Source organism: Pieris rapae, chromosome Z (assembly GCF_905147795.1).
Source record: "Pieris rapae chromosome Z, ilPieRapa1.1, whole genome shotgun sequence".
In the NCBI taxonomy this organism is placed as follows: Eukaryota; Metazoa; Arthropoda; class Insecta; order Lepidoptera; family Pieridae; genus Pieris; species Pieris rapae.
The window spans coordinates 7,416,880-7,439,449 of record NC_059534.1 but is presented as its reverse complement, the minus strand read 5'-3'; the positions used below and the strand labels follow the sequence as shown (position 1 = coordinate 7,439,449).

The following is a 22,570-nucleotide window of genomic DNA, read 5'->3' as shown; positions in this document are numbered from 1 at the left end:
AAACTTTTTAGCGCATTTTGTAGTCGGTAATTTATTTTAAGCAGTAAATGCTAATATCTCCTAAGACAATTATGAAATGTCAAAACCAACGTTTATTACATTAATTTTAAATATAATGAACGTAGAATATGAAATATGAAACATTTGCGTATATGGTTATAGCGTACGAAATTTCATAAGTATATGAACAATTTAACTGATACAGTATATATGAAACCAATAAATTCTCCAGATTCATTAGATTTCCTTTTAATATATAATAAAAAATAAAAAAAGTTTCTTTATTTGACCCAAAACAAATACCACATTACACATATTACAACATTCATTGTGGTCAACCTTATATATAATATACATCTATGAGCACTAGCGTTTAAACTAGGCCTAGCCTGTACCTTAAACGCTAGTTTCTTCCAGTGTCATCAAGAAATTGGCCAAACTGTTTGCCATTGGATATTTATTTTTGTTCATTTAACCAAATGGAGGTGGAATCAAATTTAAATTGTTGTAATTAGTTAGATTGGTGTAAGTGTATATATGTAATTTAATGTCTTATCGATGATCATAAACGCGTTGTTAGATATTGATTATATAGTGGTTTTATAATACTTAAGTATCGGTAAATATCGTTAAAGAACTGGGGTGACAAAATACAAAGAAATAATTATAATAGGATTATATATTTAAATTAAGTATTAAATGTTTATAAACTACAATCTACTACCCTATTAATTATATTTGCTAGTACTTATTAAGTATATTGAATACATACGTATATGATTGGATTTTTATACGCAGGCAACAAATTTTACCATTTTGAAATATTTTAGTATAAAATTTATTAAGTGCGTACATATTGGATATTGACCAATGAATATTGAAATATTCATTTCCATTTATAACAGTAAAAAAATTAATACCACGAGAAGGCTAATAGGTCTGCACCATTAGCATACACCGTTGATATTGGGTCTAAAACTATGTCATGAAGTATGTCACTTAAATAATTTTAAATGTATTAATGCAAGATTCAGAGTCTTAGCTAAGTTATGTAAAAAATACTCCAGCATGTAAAAAAGGTTTTAAATTTGATATATGGAGCTTAATCTTAAAGCCTACTCAAATGTCATGGTATAAATTATATTATACAAGTGACACAAAATACGGAGTAAGAACGGGCAACTAAAATCACAGTCGTTCATTAAAAGTTTAAATATTTAGTCCAATCATACCGTTTCTAGGCCCCTAAATCAACCGTTTATTGCCTCTTAAGTATATAGTTGAATTACATAGTTTCTTAGTTACATAACTATTAATGTAAAGACAATTTATTGGACGACTCTGACTACGGCTGTGAAAGTCTAAGTAGTATGCAAATATATATCTTATTGTTTTAAACAAAATAGGAGTGTTGAGTTGCGGGACATGAATCTTGAGGCGGTGGATGACTGCAACCAACTAGCACTCTGCAAGAAGGTACGGGCGAAGGCGTGTATTGCTATGAACAAAAAAAAATATTTTGTTAAATTGAATTTTTTGAACTAGCAGTATTAAAAAGGAAAATAACGATCGAGTTTGTTGTCTGACTTTCATTAATAGAGTATAAACCAGTTCCAAGCACAGTTCTAGTTACGTATTTTCCACGGTGCTGACTTTCTTCTGTAGATTATTTATGGTTTTTTATTCCAGCTCTCAAAACTGTCAATAATCAAAATTCCCATTTTACTTATTGACAATTTTGAAGATTCTTTTACAGATTTAATCCCAAATTGACCAATTATTTTGATAATAGCATAGTTGTTACTCTTGCAACGCGCTAGATATCTTTACCAATTTAGAATATTCTTTAAAGCTTATTAAATACTTACATTTTGACATGACGCAAGTTGATTAACTGTTATATTTGTCGTACCAAGAAGACGTTCTTCCCGGGTAAAGTCGGGTTCTCGGTGAAATGTGCCTTGAAATAAACGAATACTTACTTGAATGCATAAATTTGAGATACAAATATTCATATTAAATATATATAGACAATTATCAAACATAATTTGGATACTACTTAAAAAGAAAACAATACGATGTTTTAAAAATAGAAGCGGATCAGATCATCTACAAATGTATGCGAATCTTCTGTGTGTTTGTCATTAACCTCCTCGTAAATGGTTTTAATGATATTTTTGTGTGTGTTCAAGTGAATGATTTAGATGTCATTTTTTTTTGTATTTAAGACGTGTGACATGTCAAGCTTTGTCGGTTTCGATAGTGATATGTATATTATGTAAACTACGACTAATTTAGATCCCACTATATTTAGACGATAACAGTAAACTTCTTATAATATGGTTATAAATCAAATATAAATCAATAATATATTAAAAACCAGTTCAAATTCTAATCCGCTTTTAGTCTAGATATCTTGTTATGCGAAAAATAAATATGTGTAGTGCCTTTATATGTACGAACATATTAGTAGGAATAAAACAAAACAAAATTTTTAGACAATATGTTAATATTATGGTTATAAATCAATAATATATTAAAAACCAGTTCAGTCTAATCCGCTTTTAGTCTAGATATCTTGTTATGCGGAAAATAAATATGTGTAGTGCCTTTATATGTACGAACATATTAGTAGGAATAAAACAAAACTAAATTTTTAGACAATATCATACCATCAGATCGAGGTACTAAATCGGGATTGTGTTCGACTGCATCTTTCTTCCTTCGGATTACTTTGAAGCAGACAGCTGAGCCAGTAATTGCGGCTGCTATTACTCCTACTATAGCTATTCCTTCAAGCCAGGGTGCCCAACTAGGCGTTTGGGACTTCTTAACGGCTGAAATTATAATATATACTATCAAAATTTACGATGTTAGTTGGGGATTATCTATATAATTTATAGTAAGGTAGAGTTATTTTAAAATTGCTATCTTTTTCTAATATCTAAGACAAAATGCTACCTGACGCACTAATAGGAGTTATTGTCTGAAGATGTAACGTTTTGGGTTCACTTCGTCCTCTAGAATTTGCGGCGTACACTACAGCTGTCAAATTCCTTTCATCTTCTATATCAGGGAGTTGAAAGTGTCCAGCCGTATTTGAAATATTGTGAACCAAGGTACCGTCTGCGTTCAGCAGTTCTAAGTACACAGTTTGTGTTCTGCCTCCATCCCAACCTTAAAAAAAAGTAATTTTAAAAGGTTATAATAATATGTAAAATACATATATAGTATTGTATTTTTAACTCTAAACTCTTGGATCGTTCTCTAAAATTCACCCTTAGAATACGTAATGCTAATGTAACATAAGTATTAAAAAAAGGTCTAGTCGTGTGTGTTATATAAAATAAACTTTATTACGAAAGCATCATAGAAATTAGAATAATGTTAAAACATTATAATAGGTTAAAATGACGTTGGGTTAAGTGGGATTTTTGATCGACCGTTTTCATTAATTATAAAATTAAGAAAAAAATTAATTATGCGGTAGATAATAGGAATTGCAAGCCATTTCATGATTACTGATACAAAGAATATACGCCCTGGGTCAAATCCTTCGCGAAAGGCGTAAATGTCATTCCTATCTTAATTCTTTTGCCTATAGGATACTAGTACCTTTTTGGCAGTGAATACGGATGGCGTGTGGATAAGAGCGTAGTACGACGCAATCAGGTGCCCGTGGCGGGCCGCCAGTTGATATCGTATATGAGCAAGGACGTTTTTGTTCCCCAAACGCGTTCGTTGCCCGACAAAGCAGAATACCAATATCACTCTCCCTAGGAAGCCAGGTCAATGTAGACGAGTACCTGTTTGTATGTCCTGGTAGCTTCTGTAAAATGGAAGAATAAAATTGAAACAACCATACAGTGATGTGTTTGTACACGTGACCGAAACATTATGTTAACTCCAGCGGATTATTCTGTACATTTATATCTTTCGTGATCTTTTATTTTTCTTTATCTAAGTATGTGAACAGTCTTCTGTGCCTGACACAGGCCGTTTTTTGACCACTCATTGTTTTCCACCGTGCGAGCTAATCCACTAGGCCGTCACTGCTATAATAATATTAATATTAGTGAATTACCCTGACACTAGTGTATAGTGTTCTAGAGTCCGCAAAGGTCCAACTAAACTGTAAAGGTTCTGGTGATGCTTCAACAATGCAGACCACAGTTTCAGCCTCTCGCTCCACAGCTCCTATAGTTTCTTCCCTTGTTGAAATACATAAGGGACGAACTAAAAAAAATAACTTAATGTAAATTATTTACTCAAAAAAATTAAATAAATACAGTATAATATATATCCCATAATCAAATTAATATTAATTATAATTTTCTTTGTTACAATAATTTAATATGTTTTTAATTAAGAAGTACCCATATAAGTTCATTATTAACTCGAAAATAAAAGTCAAGTCTTCTTTCGAAAACAGGAAGTCACTATCGAACACTAACAATATACTGTAATATGCAATAGTCTAGTTAGCAGTAGCTAATACTAGATTTTTTTTTATTGTGTGTCAACCTATAAACAAACAGTGTGTACAGGACAAGTATGTCTGGTCGGTATGTAAGAAATATGACATAGTCTTATTATATGTCGGGTTATATACGACACTCAGAAATAACGACTTTCTATAGATAAAAATCCAGTATATCCAAACATTACCCCCTACATCGTAACATATTTTACCTCTTTATAATAATAATATAGATAAGTAGTCTTACATCCAACATTCAATGTGACTTTGTCTTCAAACACTCCATTTGGTAAATGAGAATTGTGTGCGCGACAGACGAGGTCATGCTTGGTGTCCCGAAGCGAGGGCGCCAGTGTTAATGATGATACAGTGTAGTTTCCATCATGAAGTTCCTGATCAAGATAAACTAAACAGTTTAACTTTTACTGATTATTTACAAGTTTACTTCAAAGTTAACAACATTAACTTTACATAAGTTTCAGACTGACGACTGTATATTTTAAATTTATTAAATAGCTCTCGAAATACACAACTGAAACATATGTATAAAAACTAAACTACTGAATAAGCAAGAAATCTTTCATGAAGTACTTCAAAAATGAGTGTAAAATCACTTATAGAGAAAAATAACACCTGCTCAAAAATTCTACGCAGCAACGTTATAGAGCGTGTTCAAATGGTGGGATCATCAGGCGTTTTATACAAGTGACTTTCCGCCTGGATATGACATATACATAGATGATCCAAAACTTTATAAATTATAGAATTGTAGTGGAGAAAAAGGATGCTTATACGATACGAAACACATACAAATATTGAGCTATAATATAGAGCTTGAATATATAGCTTGCATTAAAGTGAAAGAAGGATAGACGATGCCATCCCCATATTCATAAAAAAGAATACCGATTTAAACTGATCCCAATTACTTTTACGTAAGTTTTAATCAAATCTATTCTTCTTTGAGAAGAAACGACTCTTTAGTTAAAACCATGAAAATTTAAATAATATCGCAAATATAACAGAAAGTTTGACAATTTATACAGTATAGTTTAGTAATATTTTTGTTTACCTTATGAACACTAGGTCTTAGTAGAATGTCTCCAAGGTGCCATGTTATTGATGGTGGTGGGACACACCCCACGATCACACAATCCACAACACGAGGTTGTCCCGCCTCGAAGTCAAAGTTGTTGTTTAAACGAATTTCCACATTAATAGGCGGCACTGAAAATTGATTTGTAAAATAAAAAAAAATTACAATTTCTCACAATTAATTTTTGCTTGGCTTTCCTACTGCTAATTGTCTTTATATTGAAATTGTCAGTCAAAATTCATTTTATGTACATATTTAAAAAATCGGAGTGCATTTGAAAGACAATCCTATATTATTTAAAGGATATTAGTTGTTTATACTACGTATTTGCGTGTTGTTCTCACGAGTATGTAAGTGCGTGCTCCTATTTCACCATGCCTCCTACTGATAGAGGACAAATCTTTGTTTTTAATTTATTTTATTATTCTTTAATACTCAATATGCCATATGGAACATGGTGTAATGGTTGCAGCTCCTTACAAACATTGTGTAAAAAAAACTTGGCGATTAAAACGAGTGGCGGAGAGTTTATTGCCATTCTCTTCCGTTCTACGCCCTTGATTTGAGAACTGGCAGTACATGTAAAATTAGAATCATTTAAAGTATATTTTGACATTCATAAGTACATTATGTTACCTATATGAATAAATGATTTTTGATTGATTGATAATCGTACTAGTCCGTCACTGTAAAAGCTTTATAAGCCGTTTAGCGGTTTTAATCGTTTAAGAAAGAATGATAAAAAAGTACGTTTACCTTAAAGTACGTGCTACTAGTAGAATAAAAGTAACTTGAACTCACGATACATTTTGACGACTACGCTTGCGCTTAGCGGCTCTGTGACGTCGGCATTTTGTGCAAGGCACTCGTAATGTGCATCAAGCTCATCTCGGGTTGCGTTGTGAACGTGTACATCAGCTCGCAGTACTCCAGGACGTATAGTATGGGCTCGCTCTTTTATCACTCCGTTCCGACGCCAGTAGACTAGAGTGTCTGGTTGGTCTGGTCGAAAATATTGTTTATGACGCATATTAAAAGTCTTTTTTGGTTTGATTGTTTCATATAAATTATAGATGCAGTTTTGGATTAATAATATATTCAGGATATGGATATAGGGTCGTAGGTATGATCCTGAAGGAAAACATCGCGAGGTAACCAATAACACACGTCAACACTGTGTCACGCACACAAGGTTGATCACCTACTTGCCTATAAGGAATGACCACGGAACAGATTCTGAGGCCCAGGCTTAAAAAGTTGTTGGTAAGTATGTTTACTTAGAAAAAAGATAGGTGGCCTTTATTGGTTTAATTTCCACGCGATTGGATACATTTATTACCGTGTTGAGCAAGTTCTCGTTTGGGCTACGAATTCTTTTACACTTAGAGTAATTTGGGTTGATAGTTGAAGTGTGATGTGTATGTTCAGAGTTCGTTTGTGATGTGTATGAACATTACTATTATTATATTATGTCGTAGACTCATTTGCCTATTTAAAGACCCTTTTATCACTTATTGCATTCCTTCAAGTTATCGGAAAGTAACTTACCATCATCAACTTCACAAATTAAAGTCAAATCGGACCCTAGGCTCAGTGGTCCCACGTAGCCCCTCTTTATTTCATTGCCTGCTTCATTGATTATTCGAGGCAACCCCGGCGAATCTATAAGTTCATTCACATTAACTATACGCATTTAGCTTATGCGATTCCATACATTAAGGTTATTTGAAAATATTTATAGAAATTATACAATAATTTATTTTATCCAATAGGTACTTCAACCACGCCGAAGACGAAGCCATACATTCCTACTTATATATATAGGGTACTAGCGTTTAATAGGAATATACATATTTCTTTATTACGAAATTGACGTTTGACTTAGTTTTTCATGAATTATACAAACATCAAAAAGCACTTAACCAATTTTTTAATTCTTTTAAACATCAATGCATCCATAATTATGTGTATTACTTTAATGGAATTGAAAGACAGTGAAGATTAAAAATAGGCATCATACCGAGTTCTTTTAATAATATTAGATACTGAAAACACAATACAGGTCAGTCTATACTCTTGACAGTAAAGTTAAAAGGGAAAATTAAAGTTGTAAGACAAAAACGCTACTTACCGACCAACCTTATATCAATGACAAAATCAAGAGATGGAGACGCTTGGTAATGAACCCTACACCTGTATATTCCACTATCTGCCTCAGTGACCCTTTTCAAGAGTAATGAAGTATCATCATAACAGGTTCCAGTGTCGCACGATGTACCGTAGATGCGATCTCGATTTATTAACCTGTAAACACAATATGCTAAAGATTCCTTCTCTTCCAATTTGAACTTGAGTGTAAAAAATTTATATAATTATTTATAGGGCCAATGGGAATTCCGACACACCGAACAATTCCGTGGAATCATTGACGATTCACCCTGGAATTATCTTTTTTTTAATAAGATTATACGATGTTGTTTCTCCAAAACAATACGGAAACTATGAAAGTCATAGTGAAAGGGCGTGATTGAAAAATTAATAAGATTACATTATTTCGTTTACCTTCTCTCAGAATCTTCATTAGGAAATCGATACAAAAAATCCCTGTCATTTTTCAGCCAGAGTACATAAGAGTCTGGGCCATCTAGAAACACTTTTCCTTGGCCACAGGGCAGACGAGCGTCCCTGCCGCGCACAGCTCGCAGCACGACCACTTCTAATCGATAAAATATATAAATTAATTTCTAAATCTTAAGTAAGTTTGCGTAAATTTACCGTTCATTCATGGCAAATGTAAGGCACTCGACATCTCCCTACGGAAGTTGCAATAACAACAGGAATAAAAGAAATGAAATACCTGGATCTGTGCAAAAGGCTTCTTTGACGATAAACAAGCAGAAAAGCAGTCTCAAGAGTATAGTAGGGCTGAAACAAAATATTAATTAAGTACAAAAAGTCAGAGATTAGAAAAGATTAACTCAGACATCGTCTACATACGCAATACAATTTCGGGGAATAAAACTTATAAACAATTACAAAATATAAACATAATTACTAAGAATTGTTATAACTGTAAGCTCGATTTTCTAAGAAAGTTGACATCAAGTCAAACCGAAACGAATTCGCGTTAGCTATATTTTTTATATTTACCGAAGCTATATATTTAAAATCTAAAAAAATACCATGAACCTACTATGACATAATGTTAATAATTATTTTATTTGAATACTTCGTAGTTATGAAACGAAATTTACACTAATAATATAAAGAAAAAATATTTGATTGCTAGTTTCCATTGCGCCATAACTAATCGACGATCTGAAAAGTTCTTCACCCATCGAATATTTTATTTCTTACATAGTACATAAGAGAAGAGTAGTATATTACATTGTATTTACTTAACCTACATTGTAATAATAATAATTAAACATTAATAAATAGATAATTGAAACAAATTTAATAAGTTTGTTCCAATGGCAGTGTACCTTTAACGCAACCTTTCCTCGGTGTATTGCGATACTTATTCGTTAAGAGGAAAACACTAGCTCTGGGGTCACAACCAACCTGGGGGCCAACTTAACTCTTCAATTAGCGGACGTGCCTTGGAACCCCACCAATTGGACCAAAGAGTCTTACTCCAATGGGAACAAATTCGAAGTTGGAGGACAGACTTTTAAATTTGAGTTGTTTGTTGTTTTCCGCCCGTTCTGTAGTAGCCTCGGCTTTTTTTCTTGTCCGAGGGACGTGAGACGGGGCTAACATGTCCACAAAAGTACACTTATGGGCAGTACATATATGATATACTTATGTATATGTGCTGCCCATGTGTGTTAGTACATACTTATAGGCACTTTTAAGCGCATACTGATGCAATTGCGAAGTGATTCATTCCATTTTTTTACTGCAGAAACTAGTGACTATTCAATAGTAGCCTACTTAGTTTTATAGAAGACATCAATATAGAAAATACGTGACACCATATGTCTTAATAGACATAATTGTCACAATATCAATTTTTTTCATGTTAAAGTATGTAACGCCAGTATTTTTGGACCTTGGAAATCGTCATCCAAGTAAATCACTTAGTTGAAATCTATATTGCCAAATTAATATTACTTGATTTACCGGGTATCTTGCGTTATTCGAAACAGTTCCTCCAGGGGCGTGATGCCGGTCCAGTACTGTATGTTCCGCAACCATGACTTATCAGCTCAGAGCTTAGCTCATGCTAATATTTAAATTCTACCTGAAGGTGAAGAGGGTTTTGCCTGTTTGCTTTATTAAATGCGCTCTACGTACTTACTGATAAAGTTTTTATAATTTACCGAGGACGTAGACCATCCTGTTACGACCGAATTAACGCGAGTAGAAATGCAGAGCAAATATATTATACACATGCTCTATTTACATCTTTAACAAATATTTTTGTAAAGAAATTTCAACACATTGGAGTTGTTTTTATACAACAGATACCAAATCGATTGATTCGGGCAATTCGATATTTTACATGACGACAGCAATGAAAGTTGATAAACATATTCAATTTATTTATCATGACTCATACAAACAATAATTAAAATTAAGACGCACGCAGTACAGCCCTATAACTACTTTACCGATTTATTTGGTCTCCGCTTAAGGGTTTGTTTGGGTAGTTATTAAATGAAATCGTTCAGCACATCTAAGGACCGAGGGGTCTGGTTGCTGTGGTCGTTTGGAATGCATTTAAACACGCAACCTCCCATACAGTGAGTCACGTGTTGGGGGTAGTAAATAAAACTTATTTGTACCTTAGGAACGATGAATATGAAATATGCTAATTGTTATATAAAATAGAACTTATATATTATAATAAGTAATTTGTAAGTTTTAAAAGATTTAAAAGCAAAGATTATTATATTATTAATCGAAATATGTAACATAAATCGACCTATGAATTATATGTAATTTAAGGAAATCAGTATTTATTAGGTATTGCATTTTTTTGGTTCTTATCGATTCGTTGGAATACCTGAATAGATTTTGTTAAGCTGAATAATTAAATTATTTATCTATTTTTTTTTTGCTTATCTTTCTCATCATGTATAAATTCATAAATTGATTAAAAAAATCATAAATTGCAACAAAATTGGGTTTAGGAAGAACGACGTATATAAAATACTCTCATCTAACCATTAGATTAATACTGCTCGGTTTACATTACTATAAGCTTATTCAACTATTTAGCTTTAAAATAAATTTTGATTGATACAAAACCCTAAACAAAATTTATATAGGATCAAACAACAATCAGATATATAAATCTTAAATCATTTGTATTAAATATATATAAAAATAAAAAAGCGATTGTTTTTAAATAACACATATAAATAAAATAATAATAATCGTATTATCTCATAATCGTATTTAAATAATAGTACTATCGCATCGCACCGCAGCGCAAGATTTTATTAATCTATAGAAGAAAAAAAGCAAGTAAAAATGTAATTTGTATTACCTTTTCAACTTCCACATTTTAGTTTTGGAGCTTTTTACTTAATACACGTGTGCCGCACTAAAAAAGTTCCTATCAAATAAAGTTTTAACCTCTGCTTAGTATTTTCAATACCAGGTAGGGTTCAACAATATAAACAAAGGGACGTTCCGATTAAAAATCAAACTACTACGAACAATTTTAAATAACTCTAAGGGACCTTGGCTGTCAAAGCAAAAGTGATACAAAATAAAACTTTTTTTTTAAATTTAAATCGTAACAATCTTATAATGAAGCCACAAATGTTAACGACAGTACCATGAAGTAACTTATCACGATCTTAAATAATTGTGTACGCCTGTTTGAGGATTTGTTAGATTTATAAGTAAGAACTGGGAGAAAAGAAAAGTTAAATTTCTTTAGATTAGAAATTTCAACAAATTACTCAACATTTTAATTTTGAAGAAAAAGAGAAATACCTAATCAGTTTATAAAAAAGGGCCCAAGTGAGCTTAAAGCTTCTGACACAACAAGAACACTATTTAATTTAACTGTAACTAATATAGGAATTGGAAATAATTTAAGACGATAACAAAAAACTACCCCGACGTTCTTGTCTTTCACCTTTGTGCTGGTCGCGATTGAGAACAGGCGGTAGAGTTGACTATTCAAAGATGATCATGTGATCATGTTGTTCAACTGAATAAATTTACTTTGATTTTGACTGATTTTAAGAGGATTTTCTGTATTTTTCTTTATCATATTATTTTTAAATTAATCGAGAAAACAATGGCTTATCCACGTTAAAACACAGCCGGGTTTCGCGACATAAAACTTCAACATTTACGAGTTGCTTTGGTACTAGGCACGCTAACACAAAGCATGAAAAGTTATTTTAATAGGCAAAGTACAGCATTTACACCCTTACTATAACGATAAATCGTATGATATGACACGGCCATCTTGAAGGATCCCTTTTTGTTTGCAATTGGTACAGAAATATAGGTCTACGAATAATGGTGTTTAGGTTGGGGTGTATTCCTGTACCCCACAGTCACATATCGTCAGTTCATTAAAACCCTTTTTCATTAAGTGTGCATTCGTGCAATTACCATTAGAAGTCCTCGTCAGACGTCAGTGGAGTTCTCGCTCAATAAAACTCAACAAAAACAAAATAATTGAATTTATATACCTTTATAAGAGTGCTAAAACCGATATCGTTGTTGGTTGGATATATGTAATACTTATACATAGATTATTCTTTAGTCTTTTTTGTTATAATTATTTTGTTCAACACAAAAGAGACCCTATATGATTTATTAGATTTAATTTAGTTATACAAATTATTAGAAACATCAGAGGACCACAGGGTAAACAGTACGATATTTAAAATATTATAAATGAATTTCATACAGATAATGTTTACATATAAATTGTAAGTTAATAGGCTCTTTAGTTAAGTACTCCAGTATATTTTAGTGGTGAGCTATTTTTGTGAAAATGCAATCCAATATACAGTTCAGTATTGTTCATTTCATTTGAACATTGACCAACTGCTGACAGGGCTCACGCAATCCCCCAACAGCTCACTAGAATAATATCATGTATGTGTTAATAGGTGTAAATAGTATTTAAGATATTCATTTATGACAATAAATCAGATTTGAATATGATATGAAAATTAAATTAATTAAATTAGATTTGAATACAATGAATATGATCTGTCTTATTCATTTCTCGCTTCCTCTCCAAGTGGCGAAGAGTACTTCAAGCCTTTAAGTATCGTGGTAAGCCTGCCCGATAGCTTTAAGATAATCCCACCACCTTGGTCCTACTGTCGGACCTACAGGGTCCTCCGTCTATTACGTTAGGTCTGTTGGTGCAGACATCTCCTACTAATTTATATGTTTATATATTATTTACTATTTATTTCTTAGGGTACGTCTGTATGGCTTAGAGGTTCTTACGTCTCACCCGTATTTAATTATCCAGTGAAGCTTGCTCAAACATTACATATACCATTCAGATACTCCTGACATTCAATACATATAAATTTTAAACACACTTTTTACAGTCCACTGACTGGCAAGCTGTACAAGAATCTTTGAAACCTTGTTATGCCATCAAGGTGACCTTGTTTGGTATAATCTTTGCAGTACATAAAACAAATGATTTGAATTCTAAACACTAGGGAGGCCTTGTCCATTCAAAGCCTGATCGCAGACACTACATCATGTTTAGACAACCCTTTATAGGACGCGAGGGGTTTCAAGTGATTTCTTTGACGTTTGAAAATAGAAAAAAATGACAGCTTACAATGGGAGCATTTTATTAGAATCAGAATGAGAAAAAGTTTCTACAAAATTTGGTGAATAACTCGACTAGTAAAAGTTTGGATGTCTATGATGTTACCTAAATAATGATACATTACATACATATATTTATTATAAGGTAATAAATTTAAAAGAAAATAATTATATCAAATTGAGAGCCGATTTAAAATACTTAAATTATGTATTTCTATGTTTGATTGAGTAGCTTATAAATAAATATAAAAAAAAGCTTGCCGATAGAAGACTCTGGATATTTTTTAAATGTAACTGCTGTCAAAGTACTGTGAATTGAATTTGTTCTCTTCAACAACTCTAAATTTGTCTATTAAAGCTCGTTAATATTTATATTCGATCCAAATGTTGACTCGTTGCTTTATTATGGCACACCATACCAACAATAAACATTCATTTCTGTGGAATCAAATAAGTTTCGGGGTGGTGCATATTATCATAAGGGGTGGTAATGTTAGTGACTCATTGTATGATTCACGCGAATAGATGAGTATTAAGTCGACATTTTCCGCCCATTCTATTTGTAGAAAAATGAGTATAGTTCATGTATTACCCAGATTTGTATTATATGAATGATTTGATGCTTAGGGCAATCAAGTGAATAGTTTAGGTTTTTACGATTAATTCTAAAGCGAATATTTCTATTAAAATGTTTAAAACTCTGAATAAAAGGAGACATGCTTACTTTAGTTCAACCAAGTTAGTTATGTAAATTTATTAATAGTTTAATATGATTTGCAAATTTAAACAACGCTTGTAATAAATTTAGACCATACATCTTTATTTTTTAAGAAAAGTGAAAATAATTTATTCAAAAATATGCCGTAGAAAAATAGTTTAATATAGCACAAATCACAATGCAACTGTGTCTAGCAAAATCTTATACGAAGTACGTTTATTAAAAATCAAAATAACAATTAAATAGTGAGGATGAACAAACGTGTAATATGTATATAGGATAAACATGTTGGGTATGTTTTCTTATTGTATTTCAGTAACTGCTAGTTAATTTGTTGTGCTAAGTATATTTTTTGTTGAGAAATATATGTTTGTTGAGCTTTTTATGGTATAGTACCTTTTTTAGTTGTAATATAATTAGTATACTTATGGTAAATTCCAGTATATATATCTGGAATATATATATCTGGAATATATATATTTGGTATATATATTTGGTCATATCAATACCATAATCTAATATTATGGTATTGATATGACCATTGTTGCACGAATTAAACTTATTTATCCCCATAATTTCTTTACATTCTCAACTTTTGTATTTACGATATTATAAAATATCTTTATACGTAAAATAATTATCCATGTTGGGGCAAGTTAACCTCCAACTTCACCTCGGAACCGTAGATTTAGGTTGTCACATACAGGTGTTAGAGACAATTCAACAGACAAGATTAGATTTTAGATTTTTTTTAATAAGTAATTCATACTAGCAGTCTTTCAAATCCAAATGAAATTGAGACGTACAAGACGTTTTACAGAGAGATTTTTTTGAAGTAGATAAAGCCTGATAGCATAAATGCCAATTAGCACATTCTGTAGTCCCTGGGGTGCCCCAAACCATTTATGGTAAGATAAGCATTTATCAGTGGTTAATCATTGGCTTTCAATCCCGATGTCTTGCTTTATTATTAGGTATTATTTTAGTTTTACGACTTTATACTATGAGGCTAATTAATTGAATTATCACCAAATATCAAATTAGCCTTGTGTTAACGTGTGGTATACACAGATAATTATCAGTGTACTGTGTATTTCATTATAACAGAAGACTCAAGAGTAGAAAAATAAATGAAAAGAAGATTGTGTATGGCGCCATTGAGAATTAAAGAAACATTAATATAATTTCATTATATGTAAGAGAAAGATCAAGGTTTAAATATCAAGTATAAATCTATTTCATGTGTTTACCACAAATACGATTTGAATATATACACTTTGGAAATTTCATATTTCGGAGTCTTTAACAAGTATCGGTAGGTGGCATTAAAACAAACCAGCGTTTGTAGCGTTTATCCATGGCTAAAGGCTTTCATCATGATTTTAATCAAATTTAGTGTATTAAGGATGCAGTCAAAACTAGAGGTACAATATATAATATAATATTATTAATCGCAATTCCCGACTTCTTGGAGTAGGCGGTTTTAAATAATTTTATTATCGTTACCATCTCTATTGTCGATATGAATTTGACAATTTACATTCGAGTTTCGACAAAGTCTGTGTGCTGGGACGTCAATACTCGATGTGATATGTGGTATTGTAAATTTATTAACCTAGCTAGCTCACCGAATAATTAGAGATAGCTTGATACAATTCAACTATTAAATTGATTTTAATTACGTTGATTGTAGTTCAGAAGTACGAGGCGTCTTATCTTTTAGGAAGTTAATCGTAAGTTATGATAGTATCGTAAGTTTCTTATTGTTTACTGAAAATTTGTTTCTTTCTACCAATGAAATCTGAATTTATTCCTATTTAGCATTTGAAATTTAAAGTGTCGTTCTTAAAATTTTGTATTTAAATGTGTCACGGTTAACCAACCACTTCTTAGATTTTATTTTATCAATGGCGGAATGTTAGGGCATGTAAACAAAATAATTATGTATACACATATATAACATATTACAAACATCTAAGACACATTCGGGGGACATATCGGGTACTAGGCGTTGACAAATCGAACAATATTAAGTTTCACAGTCATTTGAGAGGATAGGCACAATTAGCCTCTGAGAAGCTTTTTGTGCTCAGCAAGGTCCCACATATACTGTTCAAACTCTTGGATGTGAGCTACCCAGTACCAACTGCTTCCGCTTGACTATATTCCATGTTGAACCTTAACCTCAAATTGTATATAAAATATTTTTTTGTAATGAGAAATAAAGTTCTTTAAATATTAATTAAATTACTGCATAAGGGACTTATCACTGACTACGTAAACGTAACTAAACTACTAACTAAACATACAAAAGGCTAAATTCTGACCACAGGTCCTGTTTAAAAATTTGTTGGTTGAGTATTAATTGTTCTTATTGTAATTTATCAGTGGACATTAAATGGAATGTTCTGCTAGTCTACTAAGGCCATGTTGTACTACTGATATATTTTTGTAGATTAATGTTTTCTAGCTATGTGCATTGTTTACCAGATACATATGTATCTGCAAAGTATAATGTATAAGTATATGCAAAGAACCATAGAATATAAAAAACAATATTATTTCACCTATTGACAGATTAACTATCAACAACTATAAATTTGTTTTGACAGGTCTTGATAGTTTATATGAACCAAATAACATTACAATTATTTATGTTTTCAAATCTTAATGGTATTTACTATAGATGTTTGCATTAGACTACACAGTAATAAAAGGTCAGTTTAAATATTTTTAATTTAGCTTTCTTACTGTTACTATTTTTCTTAAAGTAATAAGTAAAGGTTATTAAAATGGTTACAGATTGAAGTACTTTATAAATGATGAATGTGGATGTCAAACTACGTTTAAAGATAATGCTGTAAGTACCTACATATTTTAATTACTTGTTACAGGGAACAAGGTTTATTGCGTACTCCTAAACATATCAATTAACACGGGACAAATACAAAATGTCACAGTAAGAGAAAATTGTATGTAGAGAAAAATGCGACCAACCACATTAAGTAAGAGTGGTAATGTGAGGAGCGTAAGGTCAGTCCTCAAAGATAAACCAGCTTTTGAATCAATTGAAATCATATCAGATTCTGATTCTGTCAGTGATCAAATTGACTGCACTAGCCCAGAAAATACAAATATAGAAGATGACCTTAATTTAGAAGAACTAATGAAACAAAAAGAGTTGCTTGAAGCAAAGCTGGTGTCCTATTTGACTGATAAAAAAGAGGATAAATCCTCATTACGAAAACATGAAGTGTCCAAAAGAGAACCAACTAAGGAACAGCGAGAAACATCTAAAAGACCCCGATCTTCAGAAGTAAATAAAAAACACAACTTACACAAAGAAAGATGTGAAGGATACAGTAAAAAAAAGCAAAAAGTATTAGATTCTCGTGACCATAGCCATAGTGAAAAAAAACATAACGTGATTAAGGAAAAGGATGTACATATTGTAACAAAAAAATATGGACACAATCTCAAAGACATTGAATCGAAAGAAGAAAGAAGAAAAGAAAGAAGTTCGAAAACAAGATCAAAGACTCATACTACCCCATCTCGAAACCATGGTCGTGGTAGCCCGACATCACATTCGCGGTCGAATCGCGACAGACATAGAAACTCACCGCGGCGTTCTCGAGAGCGGCGAGAAGGGCATTCCATAGATAAAACACGAGTAAGCAGCTGTTGAATCAAATATTGTTTTCTTTTATTTTTTATATATTAATGAAGATTATGTAAGGGGGGGATTTGAGGCTGATTAGTAACTATCAAACTAACTCCGGAGTTACAAATTTTAAAAAGTAGGGCCTGTATTAATTAGTTTTTGTTAAAAAATAACTATGAATAGTTGATATAGCTTCAATTAAAGCCTTGTTTTCACTTTAGCTCTGTATTGGTTGATTGCATGGTTGTAATTCTTTAAATAATGCTGGTGTAAATAAAGACAGGTACTTTATTAGAACCTAATTTAAAATAAAATTATTTTGGTGAACTTGCAGACCTCATATGCGACTGTGGGAACTTCTAGTGATGAACTAAACGTGTCAATTGATTCAGATGACGAAGCAGAAAGAGAAGAACAAATTATTGAAAAAAGAAGAAAACAACGTGAACAACTTTTAAAAGTAATTTTTATTATATATTTACCACACATTGTAATGTGTGGGACTTTTTTATTTTATGGATAAATAATTTCAAATGCGTTTTCAGCGTTTAGGCAAAAATAACAATGTAGAAAATAAAGCAAATGAAAAATCGCCAATTAATAATACGCCGGAGCAAAATGTTCATTCAGCACAAACTGTACTTAAAGATAAAGTTGACGATAGCGTTCCTGGGACATCCAACGAAGTTTCCAACGCAAAAGAAAAAGAAAAATCACAACACTGGGATATGTTTGCAGATCACGATAATGTTAATAGTGTTGGCGTAAGTTTTTGATGATTTTGGCTTTTCAAATTTGTCAGGTTTAGTTTTCTTATATGACCCCATATAATGTCTGAAACAGTATCAATAAGTTCGTTTATTTTTACTTTATTGGTGTTAATTTTTGTGATGTAATGTTTACGATTATTATGATTTGCAATGCACACATGTTTGAGGGATTAAAGGTTATCACCTCAATTTATTCATCGATCGAAAACATAAACTTTACTTGGCAGACACTACGTATACCATCGGCGATTAAATAGATAACGAATCAGGTGTTCACAATTCATCATAAATATTAAAAAAAACGTTTTATTTTATAAATTTTAATTAAAAATCAATATATATAAGTCAGAATAAAATAAATATTTAAATCTCATAGTCGGATTTAGTTTCGTAAAATAATAAACAGAATTATTTACTAAAATAGTCTTCGAACACCTTTTTAATGATTATAAAATATTTGGTCCAGTATTTCTAACAGACTTATTCAGTTAGAAATAATTAAAAAAGCCTGTTAGAACTTTTTAGGTATTTCTGTTATAATACTTATATTGATAATTATTTTTAGACTCCTTCAGCTGGGCAGAATATAAAGAAATCGGTACCCGAAAACCCATCTCTCACCGATAATTGGGATGATGCTGAAGGCTACTATAGGTAAATAAAAATATGCATAATAAATCTTATTTTATAATAAGACTTTCAGTCTATGTGCGTATTTAACACTAGCTCGACGTACAAAATTTAGTTAGGAAACCGGCATTAAAACCAAATGTGTACTTGTAGGAGGCACAAATTCCTGATCACCTACTTGTCTATTAAACTTAAATGATAACTTAATAGACACTAAAAGTTCCAATCCTCTCTAGTCTTTGCCTTCTTATTTAAAAGAAATTGGTTACGCTTTAAATAATACTTGCGATTATAAGAAAGTGCAAACGTTTATAATTTGTATGCTTTGACAGGGTTCGTATAGGGGAAGTGCTTGATAACCGATATTCTGTATATGGATATACTGGACAAGGTGTTTTTTCAAATGTGGTGCGTGCAAGAGACCAAAGTCGGCAGAATTCTGATGTTGCTATCAAAATTATACGAAATAATGAGATTATGTAAGTTATTTTTTCCAAATACATTTGTTTTCAAATGATTTTTCAAGAAAGCATAAATCCATACTTATCCGTGGTAATAAAACTTCTTTTACATTTTGATATCATTCTCAGTTATGTTATCTTTATATGTCTATATATACAGCTTGTTTGTAATCGTAAACGGCTGGACCGTAAATTTTTTAAGTGGAATCAAGAAATCTAACTCGATTTACACTTAGATGGTTATTTTAGTTTGATGTTTTAATATTAAGATAATTAGAAAGATCTTTTTATATTGTCAGGGTTGTGTTTCACTTTCACATTTATTACGTTATATCTTTCTAAAAATAATAAAAAGTAAAAAAAATCTGTGAGTGCTTCTAAAGGAATTACAGACTCACGGTTATCACAATTATACATGTATTATTGTGTTTTGCTTTTCTAGGCAAAAAACTGGATTGAAAGAATTGGAGATTTTAAAAAAGCTAAACGATGCAGACCCTGACGATAAATATCACTGCCTCCGTCTTTTTCGAAACTTTTATCATAAACACCATTTGTGTATGGTTTTGGAACCATTGTCTATGAATTTAAGAGAAGTATTAAAGAAATATGGCAAAAACAGCGGAATTCACATAAACGCGGTCAGGAGTTACACCCAACAAATATTGTTAGCGCTGAAATTGTTAAAGAAAAGCGAAATTGTACATGCAGGTAAGGAAACATTCATATTTCATATATAGGTACATATATAGAAAATTATTTAGCTCTGACGCTAAACTTTAAACTTCAAATTTATTGTAAATAGTGACAATACACATTCTCTCCCCAAATTTCAAAAAATCACATAAAGCAGATTTGTGAAACTCAAAATTTGAATTGGATTGGTTGCCTTTTCAGTAACTATAACACATAATTCTATGTATAGATCACGGTAAAGCTTAGTTTCTTGACCGTGATACCGTATATTTATAGATTACTAGCAGACTCGGCCAAGCGTTGTTGTGGCTAAGGTTTTTGTTATATTACATAATAGTAAACTATTCAAGGGAAACTGTAGAACTTATGTGAAATCTTGGTACATTTAACACAGCGCCATCTGTTAGAATTGTATCAAATAATAAACAAATAATTTGCAATAAAATAAAATTGGGACTATAATTAAAGATCTAAGCTATGATATCTCTCAAGTTGGACCAGACTGCTCACGGTGTGCCAATTTAATTTAAAATCGGTTAAGTAGTTTAGGAGTCCATTTCGGACAAACATCGTGACATGAGATTTATTTATATTAAGATAGTGAGATTTTTTTTAAATATTGGTGTATATTGAAAATCTTGTTTTAGACATAAAGCCAGATAACATATTGGTTAACGAAAGTAAAGTACAACTGAAACTGTGCGATTTTGGATCGGCTGCCCACGTATCGGATAACAATCTTACACCCTACCTAGTATCGAGATATTATAGGGCGCCGGAAATAATACTGGGTCTACCATATGACTACGGGGTAGATATGTGGTCGACTGCCTGTACCATATATGAATTGGCTACAGGACAAATATTATTCGATGGAAAAACTAATAATGAAATGCTAAAGTACTTTATGGATCTAAAAGGGAAAATATCTCGAAAAATCTTAAGGAAAGGAAAGTTTAAAGAACAACATTTTGATGCTGACTTCAAGTTTCTCTATCAGGAATATGACCACATTACTGAAAGGGTAAGACTATCTTGCATTTGATTTGATACATGGTTTTTCTTTCACAATGTTAGGCCGATTGCAAATTTAAACCAATTGTACCCACTGTACTTTTTTGATCCGCATTACATAAACCGTAAACCAATGGAAAAATCATTCTATATTTTAAATTTTTATTTCAGGATAAAATAATTGTAATAAATGATATAAAGCCTACCAGAGATCTGCAAGCAGAATTAGCACCATCAAATCAACGTTTGGCACCTGAAGATGCTAAAAAATACACCCAACTAAAAGACGTTTTAGACAGGATGCTAATGATAGATACAACAAAGCGAGCTTCGATAAACTTGTGTTTGAATCATCCATTCATACAGGAAAAGTATCAAAAATAAATAAGTTATTATATATATATATATACAGCTGATATAATGAAAATAATAACAATATGAAATATGTATTTCTCATACACGAATATCAGCAAATAAGATCGTTCAATTTTTTTTATATTTGTAACTCTATATACGAGATTTCTATTAGATGAATTTTCAGAACTCGTAAATATGAAATGTTAAATTTGAATCAGGGACTATTCAGAATAAAATGTTTTTGAATTTTGCAAGTGATATTTTTATCAGCATTTCCCCATTTTTGACTCAACATACATACTGAGAGGGCTAACATAGTGCAAGAATCTGGAAATTGTTTTTAAGTAAAATATATTGTATATTTTAATTTTTTACATGCATTTTCATATTTTAGTTATAAATATCAATACATATAGCGTTTAAATTTTATAAGAGTATTTTATATTATACACCTTTGTATAGAGATACATATTACAGTTTGATGAAATTCCTATTTTGTGTTATTTATGTACACTCATACATTTTCCCCGTACTAGACTATCTGAAGTAATTCTTTTTTGGGAAAAGGGATACTCTGCTTAAATTAAATCCCAGAGGCTCTTTTATCTCTGCCTTTTAATAAATTTAAGAAATGTACTAAAGAAAAGTTGTGTAAGGCTTACTATAAGGTTAGCGATTATCTAGTTGATATAAGGTCCTGGGACTAGTGCTGAGCAGGCTGCCCTCTCGGCCTACACCCTCTGCCTTCTGTGCCGATGAGTATTTTTTAACAAAGCCATAAAACGGGCTCAGTATTTAACGATACTAGATAATACTAGAAGAACCGCTTATGAAATCCAAAACCTGTTAAATAGAATTCCTACTCAGAAAACTATTATTACAATTTGGAATGGTTTTATTTTATA

At 31.5% G+C, this 22,570-nt stretch overlaps 2 protein-coding genes across 3 annotated transcripts; one reads left to right on the top strand and one right to left on the bottom strand.

Moving 5' to 3' along the window:
- Positions 1–746: 746 nt before the first annotated feature.
- Positions 747–9,776, bottom strand: LOC111000445. The gene is made up of 15 exons (XM_045634212.1): positions 9,702–9,776; positions 9,213–9,331; positions 8,434–8,501; positions 8,139–8,292; positions 7,708–7,880; positions 7,125–7,238; positions 6,378–6,578; positions 5,553–5,707; positions 4,728–4,872; positions 4,085–4,236; positions 3,616–3,829; positions 2,962–3,177; positions 2,673–2,837; positions 1,869–1,960; positions 747–1,498 (listed from the first exon to the last, which is right to left on the bottom strand). Exons 1-15 carry the CDS (start codon positions 9,774–9,776, stop codon positions 1,394–1,396), a joined length of 2,148 nt encoding a protein of 715 aa, XP_045490168.1. The 3' UTR covers positions 747–1,393.
- A 5,866-nt stretch (positions 9,777–15,642) lies between these two features.
- Positions 15,643–22,155, top strand: LOC111000551 (serine/threonine-protein kinase PRP4 homolog). 2 transcript variants are annotated; one of them, XM_022270034.2, is made up of 10 exons: positions 15,643–15,806; positions 16,686–16,790; positions 16,968–17,746; positions 18,072–18,197; positions 18,283–18,501; positions 19,073–19,161; positions 19,470–19,616; positions 20,041–20,309; positions 20,942–21,318; positions 21,480–22,155. In XM_022270034.2, the coding sequence occupies exons 3-10, from the start codon at positions 17,060–17,062 to the stop codon at positions 21,690–21,692; spliced, it is 2,127 nt and encodes a 708-aa protein (XP_022125726.2). In that variant the 5' UTR covers positions 15,643–15,806; positions 16,686–16,790; positions 16,968–17,059; the 3' UTR covers positions 21,693–22,155. The 2 variants fall into 2 exon arrangements, with proteins under 2 accessions (XP_022125726.2, XP_022125716.2); XM_022270024.2 differs by lacking the exon at positions 16,686–16,790.
- Positions 22,156–22,570: the final 415 nt, after the last annotated feature.